Raw genomic sequence first — 20939 nt, 5'->3', positions numbered from 1 at the left:
ACAGTCTGACTGAATCTTACAGCATTTATTGTCATTGTAGAACATTAAAAGGGGAAAAATTCTGAACCCTCGACTTTGGTCTCAATCATGCTTTAGTTTAACATTCTGAAACTGTTCCTCATGTGGATGCTGAACATTGAAGTTCAAGTGGATTTCAAGTGTGCTTTTGACAGCTTGCCCTCTGCATTTTTCCTGTCTTATCACAAGCCCTCATGGACCTTTAAGGTCTTCAGAGTTTCAAACAGTTCCTTTAAAAGTCTTAGCACTTACATGTGAGCAGGACAATCTGTTTATTTTATGGACTGAGTAAAAGAAATTTCACCCTAATGTGACCTTTGCTTCGATTTATTCTTAAAAGGAAGGAGAGTGGCTGTTTTCCATCTTCAGAATTCTGTATCTAAATTCATAAATATATGCTGACTGGCTCAGCTGATTAGGTAGTAAATGCTTCACAGGGTCCCTGACAGTGATCATTTGCTTTATGCAGATTCACAGCAGAGCCAGTTTAGCTGAAGATTGACTTCTATTGCCTAGTAGAAACTAGATTTCACAGCACCAAGAAAGCAGCATCAAAGCTGCCTGTAGTTAAGCACAATTTTTTTCTAGGATGTTCTTCTGCTTCTTCTCACAGGTTCTGATAGTCCAGAAGTTACTTCATCTGGCAGTGACAAGGAACTGCAAAATGCTAAACTGGCTCAGGAGCCTGAGACAAATCACATGACTGTAATCATCTTCACACTACCCTGTGCTTGAATAGCTTAAACAAATGTTTTGCAGACACACAATTTGAATTAGCAAAATTAGATGCTTTAAAAACAAAAAAAATCTGTAAATTTGGCAGTTTTAAAATAGTAAACTGTATTTTTGAGATACACTCTTTCCCTAGCAGTAATTTGTTCCTTCTTTCCCACCCAGCTTATATTTTCAACTCATGCACAGAACAAGTCCTTCACACAGGTGTAAATACACCATTCCAGTTCCACCAACACCAATTATGTGTAACCTCTAAATATCAGACAAAAAACCAGGATGGCCTGTGCCTTTGTTCTCCAAAACCAGTCACATTGCCTAGAATTTCAAAATCATTGAAACTTCAATATTAAACATGGTATTTTCCCCCCAGGGAAATGTCATAGTTTTTGAATAGGTCTGATTAAAGTGCAGACATGCCTAAAAAGTGATTTATTTTTTCCAACAGAACAGATCTGACTTTGACTACAATAGAAAAAAATTTCAAGAGACAACGTAATGAAGACAATATAGGCAGCTATGCGATACAGCCTAAAGTAAAAGAAGCTGGCTTTGAACTCTTTTCTTGTAAGTTGCTGTAGTCCACTCAGTGAACAAACAGATTTGGGGGCAAACTTATTATCACCACAGCATCCATTACCACCAAAATGCATTCTCTGAAAGGTCCTGGGCACAAACATGCACCACTCCTTCTAGCTTGGTCAATAAATACAAAACCTGTTTCAGCAAAGACTATTAAGCAATCCTTTTTCATAAGATCTAAAATAATTTTAAATACCACCAAAAAAGAAAAACACATTGAAAATACACTATGACAGGATCCCTGGCACAATTCTCTTAAACAATAGCTGGCCAAGTACACCAGATTCACAGGAAAGAAAGAGCTGGCTGGGCCTTCTAAAAGACATTATTTCAAACAAGCTATATCTCAGAACTCCCTTAATCTTAAAGAAAGGACAAAAAACAACCAGGTCTTTTTAGTTGGCATAGGGACAGGGAAACCACTGGCAGAAGGAACAATTAATTATGGTTAAATTTACCACTGGAATGAATTGGGGATGTACAGGCTAGCCTGGCTTCACCTTGTAAACTGAATGCACAGTGGATCAGTCCCAAGAACTTCCATCTCAATCTCTGAGACAATTAATTTCGTAACTTCTTTCGGAAAACCTCTTTCATGCAGAAGTGTTCAAAATTATCAGCTTTACGTGGTTGATTTCACTTTCCTGATGTCTCAGAACACCTGAGAGTTTACATTACTAATATTTACTAGAATTCATTGCATCCACCTCTATCTAAGGTTTGCTTTCTTTAATAAACAAAATTTTTAAAATGAAGGAGACAGGGCTTAGAGAGTTTTCCTGGTACTTAGAATCAAATTACTGGATATTAAGTTCCTAATTATGTGAGCTGTCTGATGTGAACATTGATTTGTTGGAAGCCTCTTAATGGACTAAGCTCCGGTCTCTGGGCAGCCAAACCCAGAACTGGTTCATGCCCTGCATATCAGGACAAGGAGATTTTCAGGAACAGTTCATAAAGAGGATAGGCAGGACCAATAGAGGAGGTTAGGAACAGCAATGCCATGGAAAACTACAGGTTTATTGAATTACATGTCTTAGCTTCTAGAGCTCTATGACACCGGTTGCCCACAGGCAGCATCTGCAGAACTTCAAACTTTACAGTCAAACAAACATTTATTTTGATACAAAGTACTAAAGTGGAAGTGGAAAAGTTGGAAAGACTCCAGTATTGCAATTGGAAAAGAAAATGTTGAATGTATACGGAAAGATCAAGCCTGAACTTCTTAGAGCAATTGTATCACTTATCTTTCCAATTCACTAGTGGCACTCAGGCCAAACAGTAATCTAAACTAACCGTTTTTTTCCTAAGTGGTAGCTGTATCTGCAGATCTCAAGCTTTTGGCAAACCAACATTACATCCAGTTCAGGAAGGAGACAGGAACCTAGGGGTTTTGGTTTGGGTTTTGGTTTGTTTTGAAGGGTTTTGGTTAGTTGGTTTTTTGTGGGTTTCTGCCCCTCCCTGCAAAAAACCAAACCAAAACACAAAACTCCACAACAAAAAACAGGTAAGACTCAGTGATTAGGGAAAACAAATTCCTGCAAAGAAATGTCAGAGCAGTTTAGTACTAGTAATTCTCTTCCACCATCACAGCACTTTAAAGCATTTTTAGAAGGATGCAGTTTTCTAGCCACATTGAGACAGATACAATCCTAATGCACAAATTACTGCTATGGATTGTCTCCTCTAAGAATGCAGACAGATTAATCAGAATCTCTCAGCAGACTGGCAAATAGCAATTTTTTGTTTGACATTATGCTGCATGCAGTGATATACATAGGGTCAGAATGTAACTTTCCATATGGAGTAGCTAGACGATGAGAATAATATAGTGGGATCATTATGGAACTTTTTTTTCAAATTATGTTTTGTCTTTCAAAATCTAAACTTCTACATTTATCTTAGACACTGTCTAATTTTTGTGATATTCTAAATCATATTTTAAAAACTCAGATGACGGAGTTTGTATAATGAGAAATTTAATGACTTGTAAAATGAAAGAGTGCATCTGCCACCCCTCAAAAAAGTCTTATTTTCACAACATGCACGTCAGAATATGGGACTAATGGTTCCATTGTTATTTTTCCAGGCAGCCACTTCTTTTGCTTCCCTAAAACAAACACGCATTTTCAGATGCAAGTCGAAGAGCAAGAACATAAAAATGCTTCTATATTTATTAAAATATTTTTCCAACAACACTTTACATAAATAAATAAAGAGTCTACAATGGTTGCTATATAGGGTGTGGTTAGTAGGTCAAGAGAGGTTCTCCTCCCTCTCTATTCTGCATTGGTGAGGCCGCAACTGGAGTATTGTGTCCAGTTCTGGGCCTCTCAGTTCAAGGACAGGGAAGTGCTGGAGAGAGTCCAGCGCAGAGCCACAAAGATGATTAACGGAATGGAACATCTCCCTTATGAGGAAAGGCTGAGAGAGCTGGGTGTCTTTAGTTTGGAGAAAAGGAGACTGAGGGGTGACCTCATCAATGTTTACAAATACGTAAAGGGTGAGTGTCAAGATGATGGAGTTAAGCTTTTTTCAGTGATGACCAGTGATAGGACAAGGAGTAATGGATACAAATTGGAGCATAGGAGGTTTAAGGTGAAGATCAGAAAAAAATTTTTTATTGTGAGAGTGACAGAGCACTGGAACAGGCTGCCCAGAGAGGTTGTGGAGTCTCCTTCACTGGAGACATTCAAAACCCGCCTGGATGCCTTCCTGTGTGATGTACTCTAGGTGACCCTGCTCTGGCAGGGGGGTTGGACTAGATGATCTTTCGAGGTCCCTTCCAACCCCTAGGATTCTATGATTCTATAAATGCACATTCTCTGAAAGTAAACTGAAAATACAAAATGTTTACAAACAAAAATACAACCAAATATTGACTAGCTGTTTATTTTCACTCAAGCATATTTTTGACAAAGGACCACATCCTCCACTGGAATAAAGTTTCTAACTGAATCCATATTTTGACAGAAATTAATATGGTCCACACTGCAACAGCAGAATGTATCCACAGACTGGCTGACACTGAATTAATCCATGATAAACATGAGACAGATGAACATATGAAGAAAAGGATCTTAGTGGCTATGTTGTATGCAATCTTACAGAGCATCCTTTAATCCTGATATAAATCCAAAACACTCTTTATGTATACACACACACACACACATTAAGGTCCTTGCAAACAGCTCTGCATGGGTTTTAGATGTACCATACTGAACTTAAAGTGTCCTCTCTCTATTACCTATTTGTAATTTATACTAAAACTTAACCACACATCCCTCTTATTTGCACCTAGTGTAGGCTTGTTAATCAGAATAAGTAAACCAGCATTGTGGCATAGATTTGACTAGGTTATATGCAAATAAAGTCCTATAACATTTTATCTGTGAACTTAAAAAAAGTATCCAAACCTTTTAATATTTAGGAACTACTCTACACTTCTTGTAAAATAAATTATATCCAAATTGCTAAAATCTGACACCTGAATAAGGGAAGAAGCCACAGCTAAACTGTCAAAGCTTGATTTTCCAAAGTACAGCTATTTTCAGAAGCATTTTGCAATAGCCATGCCAGCTGCACACACAGACTGCATTACATCTCCTTAAGCATTGTCTTTGTTTCAATTTCCTATTTTGTATTTCATTAGTTTTAAGGCTGTGTGTCATACAACCATTAAATCACAGTTTTCAAGCAATAGTGTCTTCCAGCTAACCTCTGAGCAAAACAGCACAGACTTACATTCATACAATTTGCTGTTGCAACCAACAGCTGCTGGAAAAGCCTTACTCCAAAGCCTTTATCTTACACAGATAACTTGCTCTGACACACCAATTATTGCCACACACCAATTAAGATCTCTCAGAAATAATATAAGCTAACATTAATTTAGGAAAACAGCTGAAAATTAAATACCTGAAGGGAAAAAAAAAACAACAACCCACAGTATTTTACCAAAAGCAGCTTTTTTAAAAGGAAAGGATTCAAATATTTTGATGATCTAATGGGAATAGCAAACTGGAAAGGATTGTTGGTTTGTGGTGCTTTTTTTTTAATCTGTTTTTATCAGCTTTCACTAAAAGATTAGGTGAGGTCACTGTGAGCAAGAGTGATTTATGACTGTCAGACAGCAAAGCTGAATAGATTCCATGCTGCTGAACTTTTTCAAAAAGTCACAAGAAAAAAAAAATATTTTCATCTGATGAACCTGGAAAGGGATCACCAGGATCCTGCCAACATTGAATTTCTCATTTTTCATGGATTAACATAATTGTTTATAGTTCATGCTGTTGCATAGTGACACAGGGTGACAAGAAACAAACCCAAACAAACAAGTAATTCCAAGACACAGCAATGCCTATGATGGGGGCTTAAAATGAGCTTATTTTACAGAAATCCACCTATGAGGTTCACCAACAATGGCAGGATTTGTTGAGGCAGAGCTTGTGGCTGAAGTGCCTAAGAACCCTCCAGCGACAGTACAGCTGTCTGCACTGAGGATTCAGCTCCCTGAACTGTAATGAGCAATTTGTCTCACAGCTTTGATCCACTGTCAGTGTAGCTGACACTGACTCCAGGAATTAATTTCAGGGTAACCTAATAAAAAAAAAATGAAGCTGTGTGTGGTAGGTATTGGTAGACAACCTATCATCTGCTGCAGGTGTTAACAGAAAAGTTAAATGTATTTGTTGTAACGCAAAGGCTCTCAGTTGCTTGAATGTATAAATACTAATAACAGGGTAAAAACAGCATAAAGGACAAAATATTTTAACTATCCTCTAAGCTAAGAACCTGTGTACTTGAGAAGCTTCCTTAGAAAAAAGGCTTCATTTGTACAATTGAACAGATCATAATCGATCAACACTAAATAGAGCACCAAATACCATCTTCAGAAAACATTCAGGAAGGGAGTATAAACACTCTTTAAATTCAGTCCTATGGTTATTCTGTTATTATGCTGCATATTAATCACTATTAATCTTCTTCACTCTGTTCTGGGAAAAAAAAAAAATCTTTGTCAGTAGGAAACTGACACTAGGTTGTGGCTTAAGTTTGTCATACTTAATCATTGTGAACTGACGGTGCTCACACCACTCTTCACCAGCCAGCCAACAAACCTGCCAATATCATTATACCCGCATGAAAGTACTATCCCAGAGATAAAGTTTGTTCTTTATTTTTAGGCCATAATTATGAGAGAACTTAATTTATTCCTAAAATAAATAGCTCCCCAAACAGCATGGCAAGCAATTACATATAAGGATAATTTGTTATCTAATAAAGCTGTAAGTTTTTCACTATGGTAAGTAAGTGGTAGCTAACAGATTCAAGGGGTGCAAGCAGTTAAATGAATTTAAGGGGAGAGGAGGAATCAACTGAGAGCAGAGTTCAAAAGCACAAGAGCACTGATAGGGAAATGTTGACACACAGTAGGATCAAACGATGGCACCTAGGAATCCTCAGAAGACAAATGAGGCTATCTGATCAGTGGGAACCACTGGTTGTACCTGCAGGAGTGAAATGAAGCACTAAGGCAAAACTATCGAAGCAAATACATTTCAGACTGAAGTACTGCAATCCAAGGACAGATGAGGAATGACATTATTTCACCCTCCCAGAAGTGCCACAGGCTTTAGCTCAAGGTGAAAGACACAGCAGAGTGCACTTGCAGCAACTGGTACTGGCCAGAGGCTTCAGTGGGTTCTGTAATTTACTGCAATTGCAGCAGAGAAAATATTACAAATAACCCTAACAGCTCCGCAGCCTCTATTTCAAAAATATGGATTGTTATATGGAGGCTGATGTAATACAGCTAAATTAGCCTTTTATGAGGAAGCAAACTTACTAAAAAGTCAAAATCAATCTTAAAAGGAGAAGATTTGTAATGGATACAGTATATGAATGAGCAATTACAAAGTTCAATGTCACAACAGCTTTATGAAGCATCTTTTGACCTTTATATGAAATTGTGTAGGTGTGTATGAAGTGAAATGCTTGCAACCCAAAATCTAGCAGTATTTCACTTGATGAACTGTCTTACTCCATTACTACTCTACTGAGGTTGATAGACCGGTATCTGAAATACCCAAGTGTTCCACACAAATAAGAACTGTGGAATCTGTCTTTTGTGTCTATTAGATTAGCAGAGGACACAAAGCTTTTAGCAGTAAGCCATGGAGGAATTAAGTTAAACCTCCCCCTCTTAAACACACCACAAAGAGTTTCCAGGCTACAGCCCAGACTACCATACCCCAAACAACCTCACAGCCTAGTCTTCACGATTAACAAAGTTACTCCTTTTTCCAAATGAGCAGAACCCGAAGTAACATAGCTGTTACCTCCGTTCCCCATACTCTGCTTTTGAGCTTTTCATGTAAATAGTGACAGTTATACAGCTCCCTAATTAACTTGACTATTGTCCTCTAGAAATACTTTCTATCTTAGCTCTCCTTTTGTGCAAATAGCATAACATTAACGTAACAAAAAAGTCACATTACACTGCAAGGAATGTGGAGACTCCATTATGTCCTCCTCTCCCTGCTTACAGTTCTCCCCCCATTGTTGTATATTCAACACTTTCTATAGGCATTTCATGAATAATGAGAAGCTACTCTAGCTGTGGAAAGTGCAGCCTTCCCTTGCTTGCAATTTAAGACACATCATTCTACAGTCTCAAGGAAAGCAAAAATACCACCAATCTGATTTCACACATGGTTTTTCCTCTGCAAGCCAAACCCAAGCTTTAATTATTATGCTTTAATCCCTCACTGCTGAATGCCTTCATTCACTCTTCCCGCACAGGAAAATAGTCCAATTTAAGAACAGGCTTCAAAGTTATTGCATTCAGATCAGCTTAACCTGACACCGTTATTTTCTGTATGAGAAGAACGATTCATCTTCTGCTCTTCTTCTGTCATGCAATGTTTGGGAGAAATTAGCAAAGTGTTCTGGCTAAACTTCAACCTGCTTAAACTGCTGTTTGCTCACTTAAATTCTCTGCTTTTTCGGCTAGATACATCATTCTTCATCACTTTCTATCCTGAACTCTTACGTAGTATTGCTCTGCTCTGTTGACCACAGTCAACAAAGGGATGGCTGATACGACCTCTATATTCAGTCTGCAAAGTGCTTTTGGCATCATTTGGGGTAAAACAAATCGACATATTACCCTTCCTAGAAACAAGCACAACCCCACCTATCTACAAAATCTACTCCTGCATACCTACATCAGTTGTGATTGTTTTTTCCTCACGTGAATTAAAAAATTTCCACATTGTCCACGCACCCCTCACCCCTAATTCACTACCTGCCACTTCCTACTAGTGATTGCATACACAGAGAGGCCCTTAAGTTTCACATATGCAAAAGAACTCTGCTTTACCATCAGAAACATCTTCTTACATTTCTGATACACAGAGATTCATTCCTGACATAACTCCACTGAACGTGACATTAGAGAAAACCTCCACTGTCTGATGAGATTAGCATTAATGTTTCTTTGTGCTATCAAGAGCGACACAAAGAAACAGGAACCAGAAACCCATCCATGAATATGAAAACTGCAAACCTTTCTGGCCAGTGCAAGTTCTAAACGAACCATACCCATAAACAGTAATGAACATTTCTTACATTCTTTTCAGTCAAATCTCAAAACAGTTTTTCTCATTCTTTGCCAAAAGTAACCATTCAACAAAGTGTTACCAGTTAGCAAAAATAAGTAACTGACATATTGCAGCCAGGAGAGCACCAGGTTCTTCAAATACAAGGAATACCCTATTTCTTTCATTATGTTACCTACAGAGTATTTGAATGCATTATTAAGCAGATATTCAACCTGTTAAAACACTGGTATTTTGAATATTCACTGTAAAGTATAACCTTTTTAATGCACTCCTTTCCTGCCCCAGGCATGCTATGGCAGATCAATTCTCAAACCTAGGTGAGCAATGCAATTTGCTATAATGACAACTCAAGCTGTAATCACAGAAGTGTAATGCACCATGACTGTACCAGCAGCATGACATTTGGCAAGTTTACTAAAACCTTAATAACAATGCATTATTGCATTTGATATGCTTCCCTTAATTCTTTACGGAAGCAGCCTTTAGGAACAGAAATCAAACTTTTGAAATTGATTAGACTGTTTTGAACTCAATAGCATGGGGATTGTGTGGACCTTACCAGTTAACTGCTGTTCCAGAAGTATGTCAAACTAGTTTAGTGATCATAAAACCTTTATTTTTATAGAACATAACATTTTCATGTAGTTAGGCTCAGGTTAGGAGTACCACCTAACATTTAATATTTATGTTAGAAAGTAAAACTCCCACTCTTAACCAAAAGGCTCTATCTTAAAAACATATGCCCTGTCTCTAGTCTCAGTTTTGTCTCCATTTTTGTTTCACACTCTAAAAGACAAAGCAAGAGCTCACAATCAGAAAGTCCTTTATCCTAATACCAGGTTTATACTTTCCATATGCAACAGGCTAAGATAATTCACTTTTCTAAGTCGTTTTCTCCAAAGGTACAAGAAAAGTAATGATTACCAGTCTCAGTAGGCCACGAAGAGAAAAATTTCAGCAAAACTCTCAGTACATGAGTGTTTAAATGCTGTGGTTAACAGTAACAAAACCAACTACTTCAGCACTGAAGGAATGCTGCTCCTCTAAAATAGCCAAGAATTTCTAACAGACATCTGACTACAGTGGCAGAGTATCACAGGTAGGAACAAAATTTTACAACAACATATCAACAACAGCTTAACTATGCCTGCTAAATAATCTCAAATACTTGGTCGGCAACATTGAAACCTTGTTATAATTACTACAATATGGTGCACTATTTTGCTGTTTTGTCAGTTGACATGTACAAATAAGAATTTTACTTCCTCAAAAATTGTGTGCTTTACATTTTTCAACTTTTTAGTAAGGGTTTTTAAAAACTACGTCCAAGTTAAAAAAATATATTTATGGTTCAGGGTAACAAAGGGGAATGAGTTTAATTAACAGTCTGTACACCGGCAACTGTTGGTTCTAATGGCCTAATTTGAAGTAACATTTGTTGAAGGAGGCAGAAAACTATCTGCTGTTGCAATTTAGGAATATAACCACATTTGACAAAAATATAACTAAAATTTAACTTCCCTTATACATTCTGTAGTGTTCCAGTTCTATGACACCATTATCCAGCACCTCACTCCACAGCTTCCGTTTATCTTTCATTCTGCTCCTCCTTTTAGTACCACTTGCACATAACCAAACTGCTCCAGACCACTAGTTCAGCCACCTAAAGCTCTATACCCTTTTCTGTTATTCTGTAGCTAAATTATCCACAGTCTGCTTATTCACCCCTTTCTAATACGCCCTCAAGCCTTAAGCATTCAAGCTTACTAACATTTAATAACGTGTACATAAAAGCAGTGATACAACAGTACATTATCATTACATTGCAAATGGCTGAGGGTGAATGCCTCCTCGGATAGGTGAGAAGAAAGTCACATATGAGAGAGGAAGACAGATGCCATTAGGCTGCTTATTTCCAAACATCCTCCAAGTTTGTCTTTTGCAACAAGAAATGCATCTGTCACTATTTTTTAAATGGAAAAGTAGTGCAGTGTAATGCTTGCTAACATAGTTAAAGGCTAGAGAGATAGTTAAAAAAACATACTTGAGCAACTCACCCAATTTACTGGAAATCAACATTTTCCATAAAACATGTAAAACCAGGGTTTCACTTGTTTCTTGCTAGCAGTGACCCTGGTGAAAGCTGGAAGCATACATCAGCTTTCATCATGACAAGTGATGCAAAGACATCACTTCAGATGGATAACACACATGAATTCTGTTCTGCCTGACGATTACTGTGCTGAGAGCTTGCACACTTGAATTATTGGTAGAGGTTATGAAGGTTGTAGGAAAAGTCATTGGCACAATATCTGCAGTTATTTCCTCACACACACACTAAGCAGAGCAGCTACTTCCTTGTACGGTCATTTCAGAGAGAAGAAAAAAACCAAGCACCTCACAACTCGCTCGTGCTTAACACCAAAGGAAAAAAAAAACAAAACAACAAACAACCCACCAAAGCAAACAATTCCTACAATACCATTTTAGCTATTAAAAACAAGGAAATTAGTGAAGGTTAGCCAAATAAAAACTATCTGCTGAATCCACCTACGTTAGTTAGGAACAAGATCTGATTAACTTCTGATTAACATCCATCCCAGTGATAAATCACCTATATGTTCTACCTCGTATAGTTAATACGGAAAAAATACTCTAGAAAGTACTAGCATTTTGGAGCTTTTTACTTTCACAGCTGATTGAATAGTTAACAGAAATAATTACTTTACTATCCTCTTTCTCACCAGCATTTTGTTGAAATTTCACATTCTTCAAATAGGAAGTTTCAAGGTATTTCTGAAGCTTCTTCTAAATCTATATTGACTTTGCTTATTTTTTAAAGTACTCAGGCATAGCACTTCTTAAATGCCAGTGTGAGACCAGAGTTGATCAATGACCATATATTGGTTACTCCATTTGTAAAACAATAGGAATGTCACCACAGCAGTATGATCTGACCTGACCAATCTCACCATTTTGGAGATACTAGGAAGACAACCCACCACTAATGTTTTTCTACTTTTCCCAGAGCAATAAGGAATTACGAATGCCCTTCACATCAGAGAAAAAGGTTCTTAGTATTTAACTAAGTTCTGCCTTGAAATACATGGTTTTAGTCTTCTGGAAAGCAAGGTTTTAAATTGGAAACCCTGACAGATCTTTAACTGCAGCAATAACAAATAACATCAGTGTAATTTCTCTTGAAATAAATTGCTCTGTTTTCTCCTCCAGTTTCCAGCTTAAAGCCTTTCACTGTTGATACTGTTATCAGTCTTACCTAGTGATCTATTTACCTAAAGTACAGAATTACAGAACAGAATTTTATGACAAGTATAGAGCAGGCTTTGACACTAACAATACTCAAGATTTTGTAGACTTGGATTGGTTTTAGTGCTTGGTCAGAGAGGACACCTTTCTTTCATGTAAAAAGTCAACAAGCAACCTTAGAGGTTTTGCAAATGAATTAGTCATACCAATTAAGGGAAAGAAACTATGTAAGCATGATAAAAGGTGACTATCATCACCGTGTGCCTCCTGTTACATTAAGGAATAAGAAAGACCTTTAACACATTTCTCTGAACACTTAGGAAAACAAAAGTACCGTCTGGATAGTTACATTCTTTGACTTTCAATGAATCAGTATTGTCTGCAATACACACACGACCTTTGAGAACGAGGGGAAGAAAAAAAACCAACAACCCAGACTGAACAAAGTAACTTCCAATTACATGCAATTGAAGCTGGAAGGGCTCTATCTCATGGTATGGGTATGGACTGATGGTAGCACAACCTAGAACTAGGCAGCCCTGCAGGGAGTCCTCCTTCACCCTCTCTCCCTCCTCAACAAGTTTTGAAAAGGCAAGAATCTGAAATTCATTGAGAAGAGGCTTGGTGTATCTGCTCTCATTAAAATACATGGCCCGTGGAATTTTCAGGATTCCTCTCATAAAGACAGTGGCAGGGGGCACATGTAGAAAGCCACCACATAGAAAGCACATCTGAAAGCACAGATACTGCTGGGCTAACTGACAATCCAAACCCATAAGGGCCACAAAATCAACAGCACTGTGAAAGCTGCTCACTCAGTTACGCTTGGGTAAAAGAAGCATCCTTGTTGTGGGTTTTGGGTTTGTTTGGATTTTTTTTTTTTTTGGTCGGTTTTCTTAAACAAATGCTGTGCTTCCTGAACTTCTCCCTCCTTCGTCAGTATTGCTAGTAGTTTGGAAGGGGTTTATTTTGTGTCAGTGGTTGCAGTGGAATGCGATTCTTCCTCTGCATTGCCCCAGATGCACTTAGTGTTTTCACTGTAATGCAGATTCCACATTCTCGGTGGGACGACAGAACAGCAGCTAGAGCAGGCAAATACCAGCTCTATATTCAGATATCAATTTTTCTTAATGAAGATACAAAAAGCATCCATGAACTGCTTCTCCAAACCCATTTGTTGCTAGCAAGTACATAAACAACCAAAACATGCAATTATTATATATAATATCCTATGCCCATATAATTTTGCATAACCATCCCAGCACACTTACTCAAATGCTTTTAGCTCTTAATTTTTTTTTTTTTAATAATATCAGCTTAGAAAGCAGCAGTTGCCAGCAAATATTAGCATACTCAAGTCCTGTTGAATTCACACGGCTTTTATCATCATCTTGTTTGCAAATTTTACTGTCATTCATCATTGCAAATCATCAGCTGTACTTGTGGCTGAAGAAAATGCTAACTCTGAAGGCAGAGATGAGTGCAAATGCATTAATCAGAGATCATGATTTTTGCTACCAGGAATGTTATGCTCTCAGACACCTATAATTAGACATATCCAAGCATCTACAATCCTCTCAGTTACTCAAAACATTATGAGGACTGCTAGGTATGGGGTAAATAACCCACATAAAGCAAAAATACAGGTAATACAAAGTATGTTTAAAATTAGGCTTAAAATTCAGCTACAGAAATACATTTTTGTTCTATTATCTCTGAAAAACACACAAATAGCTCTCTGCAGAGCACATGCTGGCAGCTTAAATAAAGCTAGTGTGTGAGCAGCATTAAATTCCTTCCCCAGTTTGTGGGGATGGAGGGGAGCAAAGGACAGGTGAGATTCATTGCCAGGTTTTCAGTTTTTCAACTTAGCAACAATTAGCTCTTTGGAAAAGGAAAAAAAAAAAGGTCAGACTTTCCAGACTGTGTACTACTTTTAGGAATGCACTCCACAAAAAGAAATAGCAGGTGTGACTACATCCCCTCTGATAGCTTCGTTAATCTCAAGCATAAATCACAGCCACATCTTTAGTAACCTATGTACTGTATTAATTGTTTACTTTTAATTTGATTAAGTAGCTGAGTTCGAACTAGGTTTCAGAGCACCCTTAAGGATAAAATCCCAACATTTTTCAATACCAAAAGCAACAACCACCACAAATTAACCAACATTTTCAGGATTATCAGAATTTTAAAGAGTACATCTGCAGTTCAAAAATCTTTGAAGTAACCTTCTAATATTCAGAAGGAAAGATGGCTTAGAAGTTCAGTGTTCTTGTTTTAACCTTTGCAACACTTGCTGGATGTTAACCAATTTACATAAACAAGCCTCTGAATGAAGACAGCCAGCAAGATGCTGTGTTAGGTAGTACATAAAGTCAATGCCACCCATTGTCTATTTAGAGCATAAAACAATCTAAAACTTTAAGCTCTGAATGCAACACATACAATCAGAAAAGAAAATTAAGTAGTGGGTGGGCAGAATCTTTTCTGCCTACCCTGAACAATAATAACCACACTGCCTCTGCTGCAGCTGTCAGAGACCATGCCTTGGGCACTCCATTAGAAAAGCACAGAGCAAAGCACAGCTCAATGTCATAGAGACTGATATCATAGGTGGGCTGGACACACTTTGCTCTGTTTCGACAAGGAAAATTGCACAAAACAGTACAGAAAACTCAGCTTCAGATCTCCTTGTGTGAACCAACAGCACTGAGGAAAACAAAATAAGAGGCAGAACACTGCAGGCTCATCTCAAGCATCAGTGACTGAGTCTTGTCCCTGTGGTTTAATGACTCAAGGTTGACTTATTTAAAAACAACGTGAGTCAGTACAAGACCCACAAAGTTGGTGAGTATGCAACACTAAGGAGGCCAGGAGACCATAAAAACAATCCAGCTATCACAGATACTCCTGGCTAACCCCCTGCACCTTCCTGAAATCCAAATAACAAATGCAGACTAAAATGCAAAATAATTAATCCACTATCTCCAAAGCCATCCCTATCTGTGTAAAGTTGGCTTGCAAACCCTTTTTATACTCAACTTTCAAGCTCTCTGCCCACCCCTCAGCTGCCACCATTTATCACTCCTGCTTTTTAACCCATCCTTTACACTCATGCCTGCAGTGTGATTCCTCTCCTTTCCTTTTTGACTTGTTACCTTCCCCTGCTCACTTTCTCTTAAACACGTTTTTACTCTCTCTTGATATCCTTTCCATTCATTAGCCTGCTATTGTCTCTGCTCCATTTTAAGTGCTTCCATTACGAACTTTAAAGGTCAGTTTCAAAAGCCAAATCAAAATGTAAACATCAAAACAGTCCCAACTTTATTTACAAACACTGTACCATCCTAACAGGAAAGCATAGAATACTGTTTCAAATGTAACTTTATGCATAATAGTACTTTTCCCTGGAAACAAGGGCTTGCAATTTACTAAGAAGAAAAGCCTTCTTGCTTTTCCATTTAAAGCAGAACTGGGGAAACAAGGCCTACCTGTGCAAGTTGCCCCAAAGAGTAGAGGGTGAATTCCTTTGGATCTATGTAGACCATCTCTCCAATATCACGATATGGCTTCCCAGCCGGGGTGAAGTGTCCCTGAGTGAATTGCTTTTGCCTCCTATGGTAGTTTTCCCAGAACATTTGTTCTCTTGAAGGTTCACTGCTTTTGAAAACTGTTCTGCTTCTGGCCAAGACCCTTCCTTCATTCTGAGCAAAGCCAACTAAAGCCTGAATGCTCACAAAATCTCGAGGATTCAACACTTCTGTGGCTGCCAAGGTCTTGAGTCTGCTGGTTTTAGGAGGGTCTGATACCACAGGTGCCTTGACTTTACTTTTCTGAGGCGAGTCTGGTTCCACAGGTGCCTTGAGTTTGCTGCTCTTAATTGCATTTGCAGCCACAGGTGCCTCAACTCTGTGGTTTTTAGATGGACCTGGCAGTGGCATTGATCCAGAATGGGGTCCTCTCTGTTTTTACTCCCTAAGTTATTAAAAACTCATGCTTCCCAGACATGAAAACACACAATATGCTGCCCAAACCCCGAAACAACTCTTTTTAATTTCCTAAAGGGCAGCCCAGCAGAAGGATCCGTTGCTAACTAACACACCACGGGGCCTCATTCCCCTCAGCAGCTCCTCAAGCAACAGCAACAAATCCCAGGCCACCCGAAGAAAAAAAAAAAAAAAAAAAAAAAAGTCTCCACGGGAAGCGCCTCTCTCCGAAGGGTTTCCTTACAAGCGGAAAACCTCCTTTTTAGACCTGTTTTTAACAGCAGCGCAACCTCGCTTTCCCGGCAGCCCTCCCTCCGAGAGCCCCCAGACGCCGGGGATTTAGGGAATCGGCCCAAACATTCCCCCCATCCCCACACACACACACAAACAGACACACACACACAGAAACAGACACACACAAACACAAACAGACAAACACACACACCTCCGTCCCGAGGCGGCGGCGGGGCAGCCCGCTCGCCTCAGCGCCTCAGAGGACGGGCTAACGGCCGCCGCGCGCGACGCCAGGTTGCCGGGCCAACGCCGCGCGCGGGCACGGGGGGGGGGGGGGGAGGGGGCGGTGGTGCCGCGCGCGCGGGGAGCTGCGCGAGGAGCGTGCAAGGAGCCGTGCAAGGAGCCGTGCAAGGAGCCGTGCACCAGGGGCCGCTCACAAGAGCCCCTGTGGAAGGAGCCCAGCGAGTAAACGAGCCCCGCACAAGCGCCCAAGCCAGGAGCCCGGAATCGGGGCCGTTGCAGACGGGAGCGAGTGCGGAGCCTCGCCCGGCGCTGGTGCACGAGGAGCCGCGCGTCTGTGCGGGGAGCCCAAGGGACCCGCCGTGGAGCAGGGGCCGTCCCCGCGCCAGGGCCCAGGGATAAGCCTGGGATGGGGCTGCGCACCCAGCCTGGCTTGGGGTGGCTGAGGAGCGAGTCTTGCACCACGGGGCTGCTGGCTCACCACGGGGCTGTGCCACACCAGCGCCGTTCCAGCCTGGGGGGCACCAGAGCTCGTGGCCAAGGGAGGGCAAGGGCCCTAAATAACGCGGTTCCACCTTGAGGCAAACAAAATTTCACAACGTACTTAGAAGGCTCGGGGGTGAAAGCGCTGGGAAGCAGGAAACCTAAATGTCACCGTAACAGCGAAAATAATATTAATCAGTGCTTTAATTAGCTCCTTGGCTGCCCTCCCAGGCAGCAACACGGAGCACATGGCAGAGCACCTCAACCCCCTGTGCCTGCTCCACAGGCAGATGCTGTTCAGCCCTAGAGAAAACCCATCAGATCTCACTCCTCCTACCACCATTTTCAGTAAAAGCCTTTTCCAGTAAAAGCATTTTCAGTGAAATCCTCACTCCAACCTTGTCAAACAAGCAGCCACTGGTGGCGAATGAGAACTGAAGATGAGTTTCTTACTGCATCTATTCAGCCCTAAAATACACAGGCAGTCAGCAGCAATAGCACATTATTTGAGGTATATGATTTCCAGCAGATTGGGTTTTTAAGCCTGTCAACATCACTCCAACCATTCGAATCCTGCGAGCTCTCCAAAGGGCTGGGGTATCCAGAAACACCTCCTCCCTGCCCCCAAGTCTTTCAATCCTGAAAAAAAAACACCCTTGCTATTATTTCCCTGCATTTTAAACCCTCCAACACTTCCCTGCTATTACAACTTGTAATTTAGAGCGACGTGACCAGACAGGGGAGGACAAGAAGCTGTGACTCGCAGCCTGAGGCTGCAAGAGGACTCGAGGGCCATTTGCAGCTAGGAAGGATTTCCCCCCCCCCAACACCCCTCATTTTCCTACCTGGATTTTTATTTTCTGCAGCCTGGATGGTTCCCCAAAACCCAGGGTTTTGCACTCCTTTGTTTTTCAGGAGAAACTTCTCACCCACACACAGGTTGGGGCCGGAGGTGCTGATCTCCTGTTCTGCTAAATTGTGCAGCTGGAAATGCAATTTCTGCCACTTTTCTCATTGGCTGCAGCTTAATCATAGATGTTTCCAGCTGAAAAGAATATTCCCTGCACCCAGAGTTTGAGAGAGCCAGGAGAATTATCCCAATTTGGTAATGACCAATCTGAGCACCTGCTTTTGTTGCACAGGGCTGCAGGGACCTGTTTGCAGCTAAAGCACTTCAGAAAGTACTAGTTTCAGTGACTTCCCTAATACAAATGGTGACATCCCATCTAGCACTGGGATTTCAGCCTCGGGGACTGAAGGAAAATGTCTGCTAGACATGTGAAAAATACAAACGTGGGATTTTCAAGCAGCCTTCATACCTAAAGATGTGCTTCCTCATCCACACCGTGAGGCTTTTGCGTCTGGATGGGGTGCTTGCTTGGTTTTGCTGATGGCATTTGAAGAAGCCTCAGCTCAACCTTTGGCTGCAGCAGGTTGAGACCTGCCAGGGCCTTCAGATCCCAGAAGGACCCTGGCTGAGACACATCACCCCCAGCACCTTCTGCTTATCAGCTTGAGTCAGTCCGGATGCTGCCAGGGACCTGGCTGGGCAGAGGAGAGCCCAGAGGGCTTTAATGCTGTAATGCCTTGGAGTTGTGCCCAAAACACACTCTGCTTCCCTGCTGCATCCATTTTTTAATGGCCTTAAAACAGCCAAAGTGCTGTTTGGCTTCATCAGGGTGCTCAGGGGCTGGGAAGGGCCCAGGGGGGCTGGGTGCAGGGTGATGCCTGCTGCAGACACCCTGTCTCTCCTGGTCTCCCCACCCTGCTCCTGGCACCTGCACCCCATGGGTGGCTTGGGGCAAAGCTTTGGCAAGAGATCTTTTCACCCAGGTGGTTTCCACAAGGCCATCATGCCTTTCTCCTGCCTGTTTGCAATTCATTTCATCCTGCAAACTTCCATCCTGGAAAAAAAGTTCCCTCCAGAGCTGGGAGAGGAGCAAGCTGGGTGTTCCTGGCTCCTTTAGTGCCATTTCCTTATCAATAGGCTGCCTTCAAGAAAGAGGATGGATTAATCAGAAACAAACAACAAAGATGGATCTATGGGTTTGTGTTTTTGGAGACACACAAAACCATTTCCCTCTCACAGTCCACAGAGACTCCTGGGGGAAGCTCCTGTCTCCAACCAAGCCAGGTGTGTTGTCCTTGCTCTTCCCCTCCTCAGCCCCATTTCTCCTCCACCCTGTTCAGCATCTAGTCCCATTTCCAAGCAATACTCAAGGACCAGCAGGGATGCATTTGTTTCTTTTTCCCTTCTGTGACATTTCTCCATCCACCTTACATTTTTTTGGTGGCAATTTAACAGCTTTTACAAATTGCATTCCCATCTTTGTTTTGGTTATTGTTAGAGAGGAGAAAGTCCCATTTTTCACTGTGATCCTTCAGGTTTCTCTTGTCACTGTATATTTTATTTTTTTTGTCCTTAGCTTTTATTTTCTTATCCCTCAAGGGCAGTCTTGGAAATTCAAAGCTGTTCCCTGACTATCAGCAGATCCAGTGCTCTCTTTTGGCAGTTCTGCAGTGACTGTCTCTCTTCCTTCTGTCCTTCCACCTAAATGACACTCTTTTCTCGATAAATTACCCTTTGTCTTTCAAAGCAACATTTCCATTTGTGACAGTTTGGGTGTATAATAGTTGCATCCCAGCGGATACCTTCAAAAGCATCATCTAACTGGCCAATACAAACTCAGTGGTGCAGAAAATAAAGAAATTTATGTATTTTGGGCTTTATTTCCCCCCCAACAGTTGGGCTGTGCTCTGAATTTTCAAAATTTGAGTTTAAAGGTGTGATTTTTTTATCACCAAGAAAACATCTCCTGGAATGGAGGGATGACTGAACCTATGTCAGGATTCCCCTTTTTCAACATAACATCCCTGGGGGTCCCTGGAAAATGCCTCTGGGGCTGCCAAGTCCACCCAGCTGTGCCCCCTGGCATAGGGCTTGGTGATCCCGGTATGATGCCCACAATGCACAAAGCACCAAAACCTGCTGAAAACACAAATCCAGCTCTGCCAGCAGCACATTCCAAATCCCTCTACCCCATTTTGAGCATTTAGCAACATTCACACATGACAGGGAGGTGCAAGCAGAAGGCAAATAGAATTATCACCCACAGCAACACCCATGGGCACCTTGCATAGCCCCTAAGAACATGCAGGTGATCTGGGAAGGTTTGCCTGCTAGGAATGAGGAAATCTGTTTGCAGTTATCCAGCATTTTCCACTCTTTATGGCAGAGACATGCTGGAAAAACAGGTCACAAGTGAAAGCCCCTGATTGCTTTTGCTACAGAGAGAACATTGATTTTTGCAGACATTTCCTCGCAATTATGATGGTGATCGATTAAGTGCTGCTGTTGCTCATGGTCTTGCTAATGGGTGTGTGTGTGTGTGTGTGCAAATAAATGTGCAGTAGAGCTGGAGCAGGCTCGGCTGGAGCAGGGATTTGAGGTGTCCCAAGGGTCCCCATGGGCAGGAAGGGCTCCTGGGGACACCTGAGCCAGTTGGCACAGTGAGGGTGTCCTCAGGAGCCCTCCCTGCCCATAGGGACACACATGCACACAGAGGGGGGATGCAGGTGATAAAGCTCAATACATTTGGATGCTCACACCCCACTCCCATCAGATGCCCTGTGTGTGGGCACATCCCAGGGGATGAGGATGAAGATGTCAAAGCCAGGGCTGGTGACAAGAGCATCTCCCTCCCTCCCCACCCCTGCAAGCTGCCCAAAAGCAACAAATTGGGTGTTTTTGTAGAAGTTATCAGATCCA

General features: G+C 41.2%; 1 protein-coding gene across 1 annotated transcript in view; it reads right to left on the bottom strand.

Moving 5' to 3' along the window:
* Positions 1–16168, bottom strand: part of CCDC60 (coiled-coil domain containing 60) — a 49156-nt gene extending 32988 nt beyond the window's left edge. Inside the window, exon 1 of the mRNA XM_051634279.1 lies at positions 15719–16168. Coding sequence (XP_051490239.1) covers positions 15719–16168 — 450 coding nt within the window. The remainder of the gene's footprint in view (positions 1–15718) is intronic.
* Between the last annotated feature and the right edge of the window lie 4771 nt (positions 16169–20939).

The sequence above is a fragment of the Apus apus genome, chromosome 16 (assembly GCF_020740795.1).
Source record: "Apus apus isolate bApuApu2 chromosome 16, bApuApu2.pri.cur, whole genome shotgun sequence".
In the NCBI taxonomy this organism is placed as follows: Eukaryota; Metazoa; Chordata; class Aves; order Apodiformes; family Apodidae; genus Apus; species Apus apus.
This window is presented reverse-complemented; position numbering and strand designations above follow the sequence as displayed.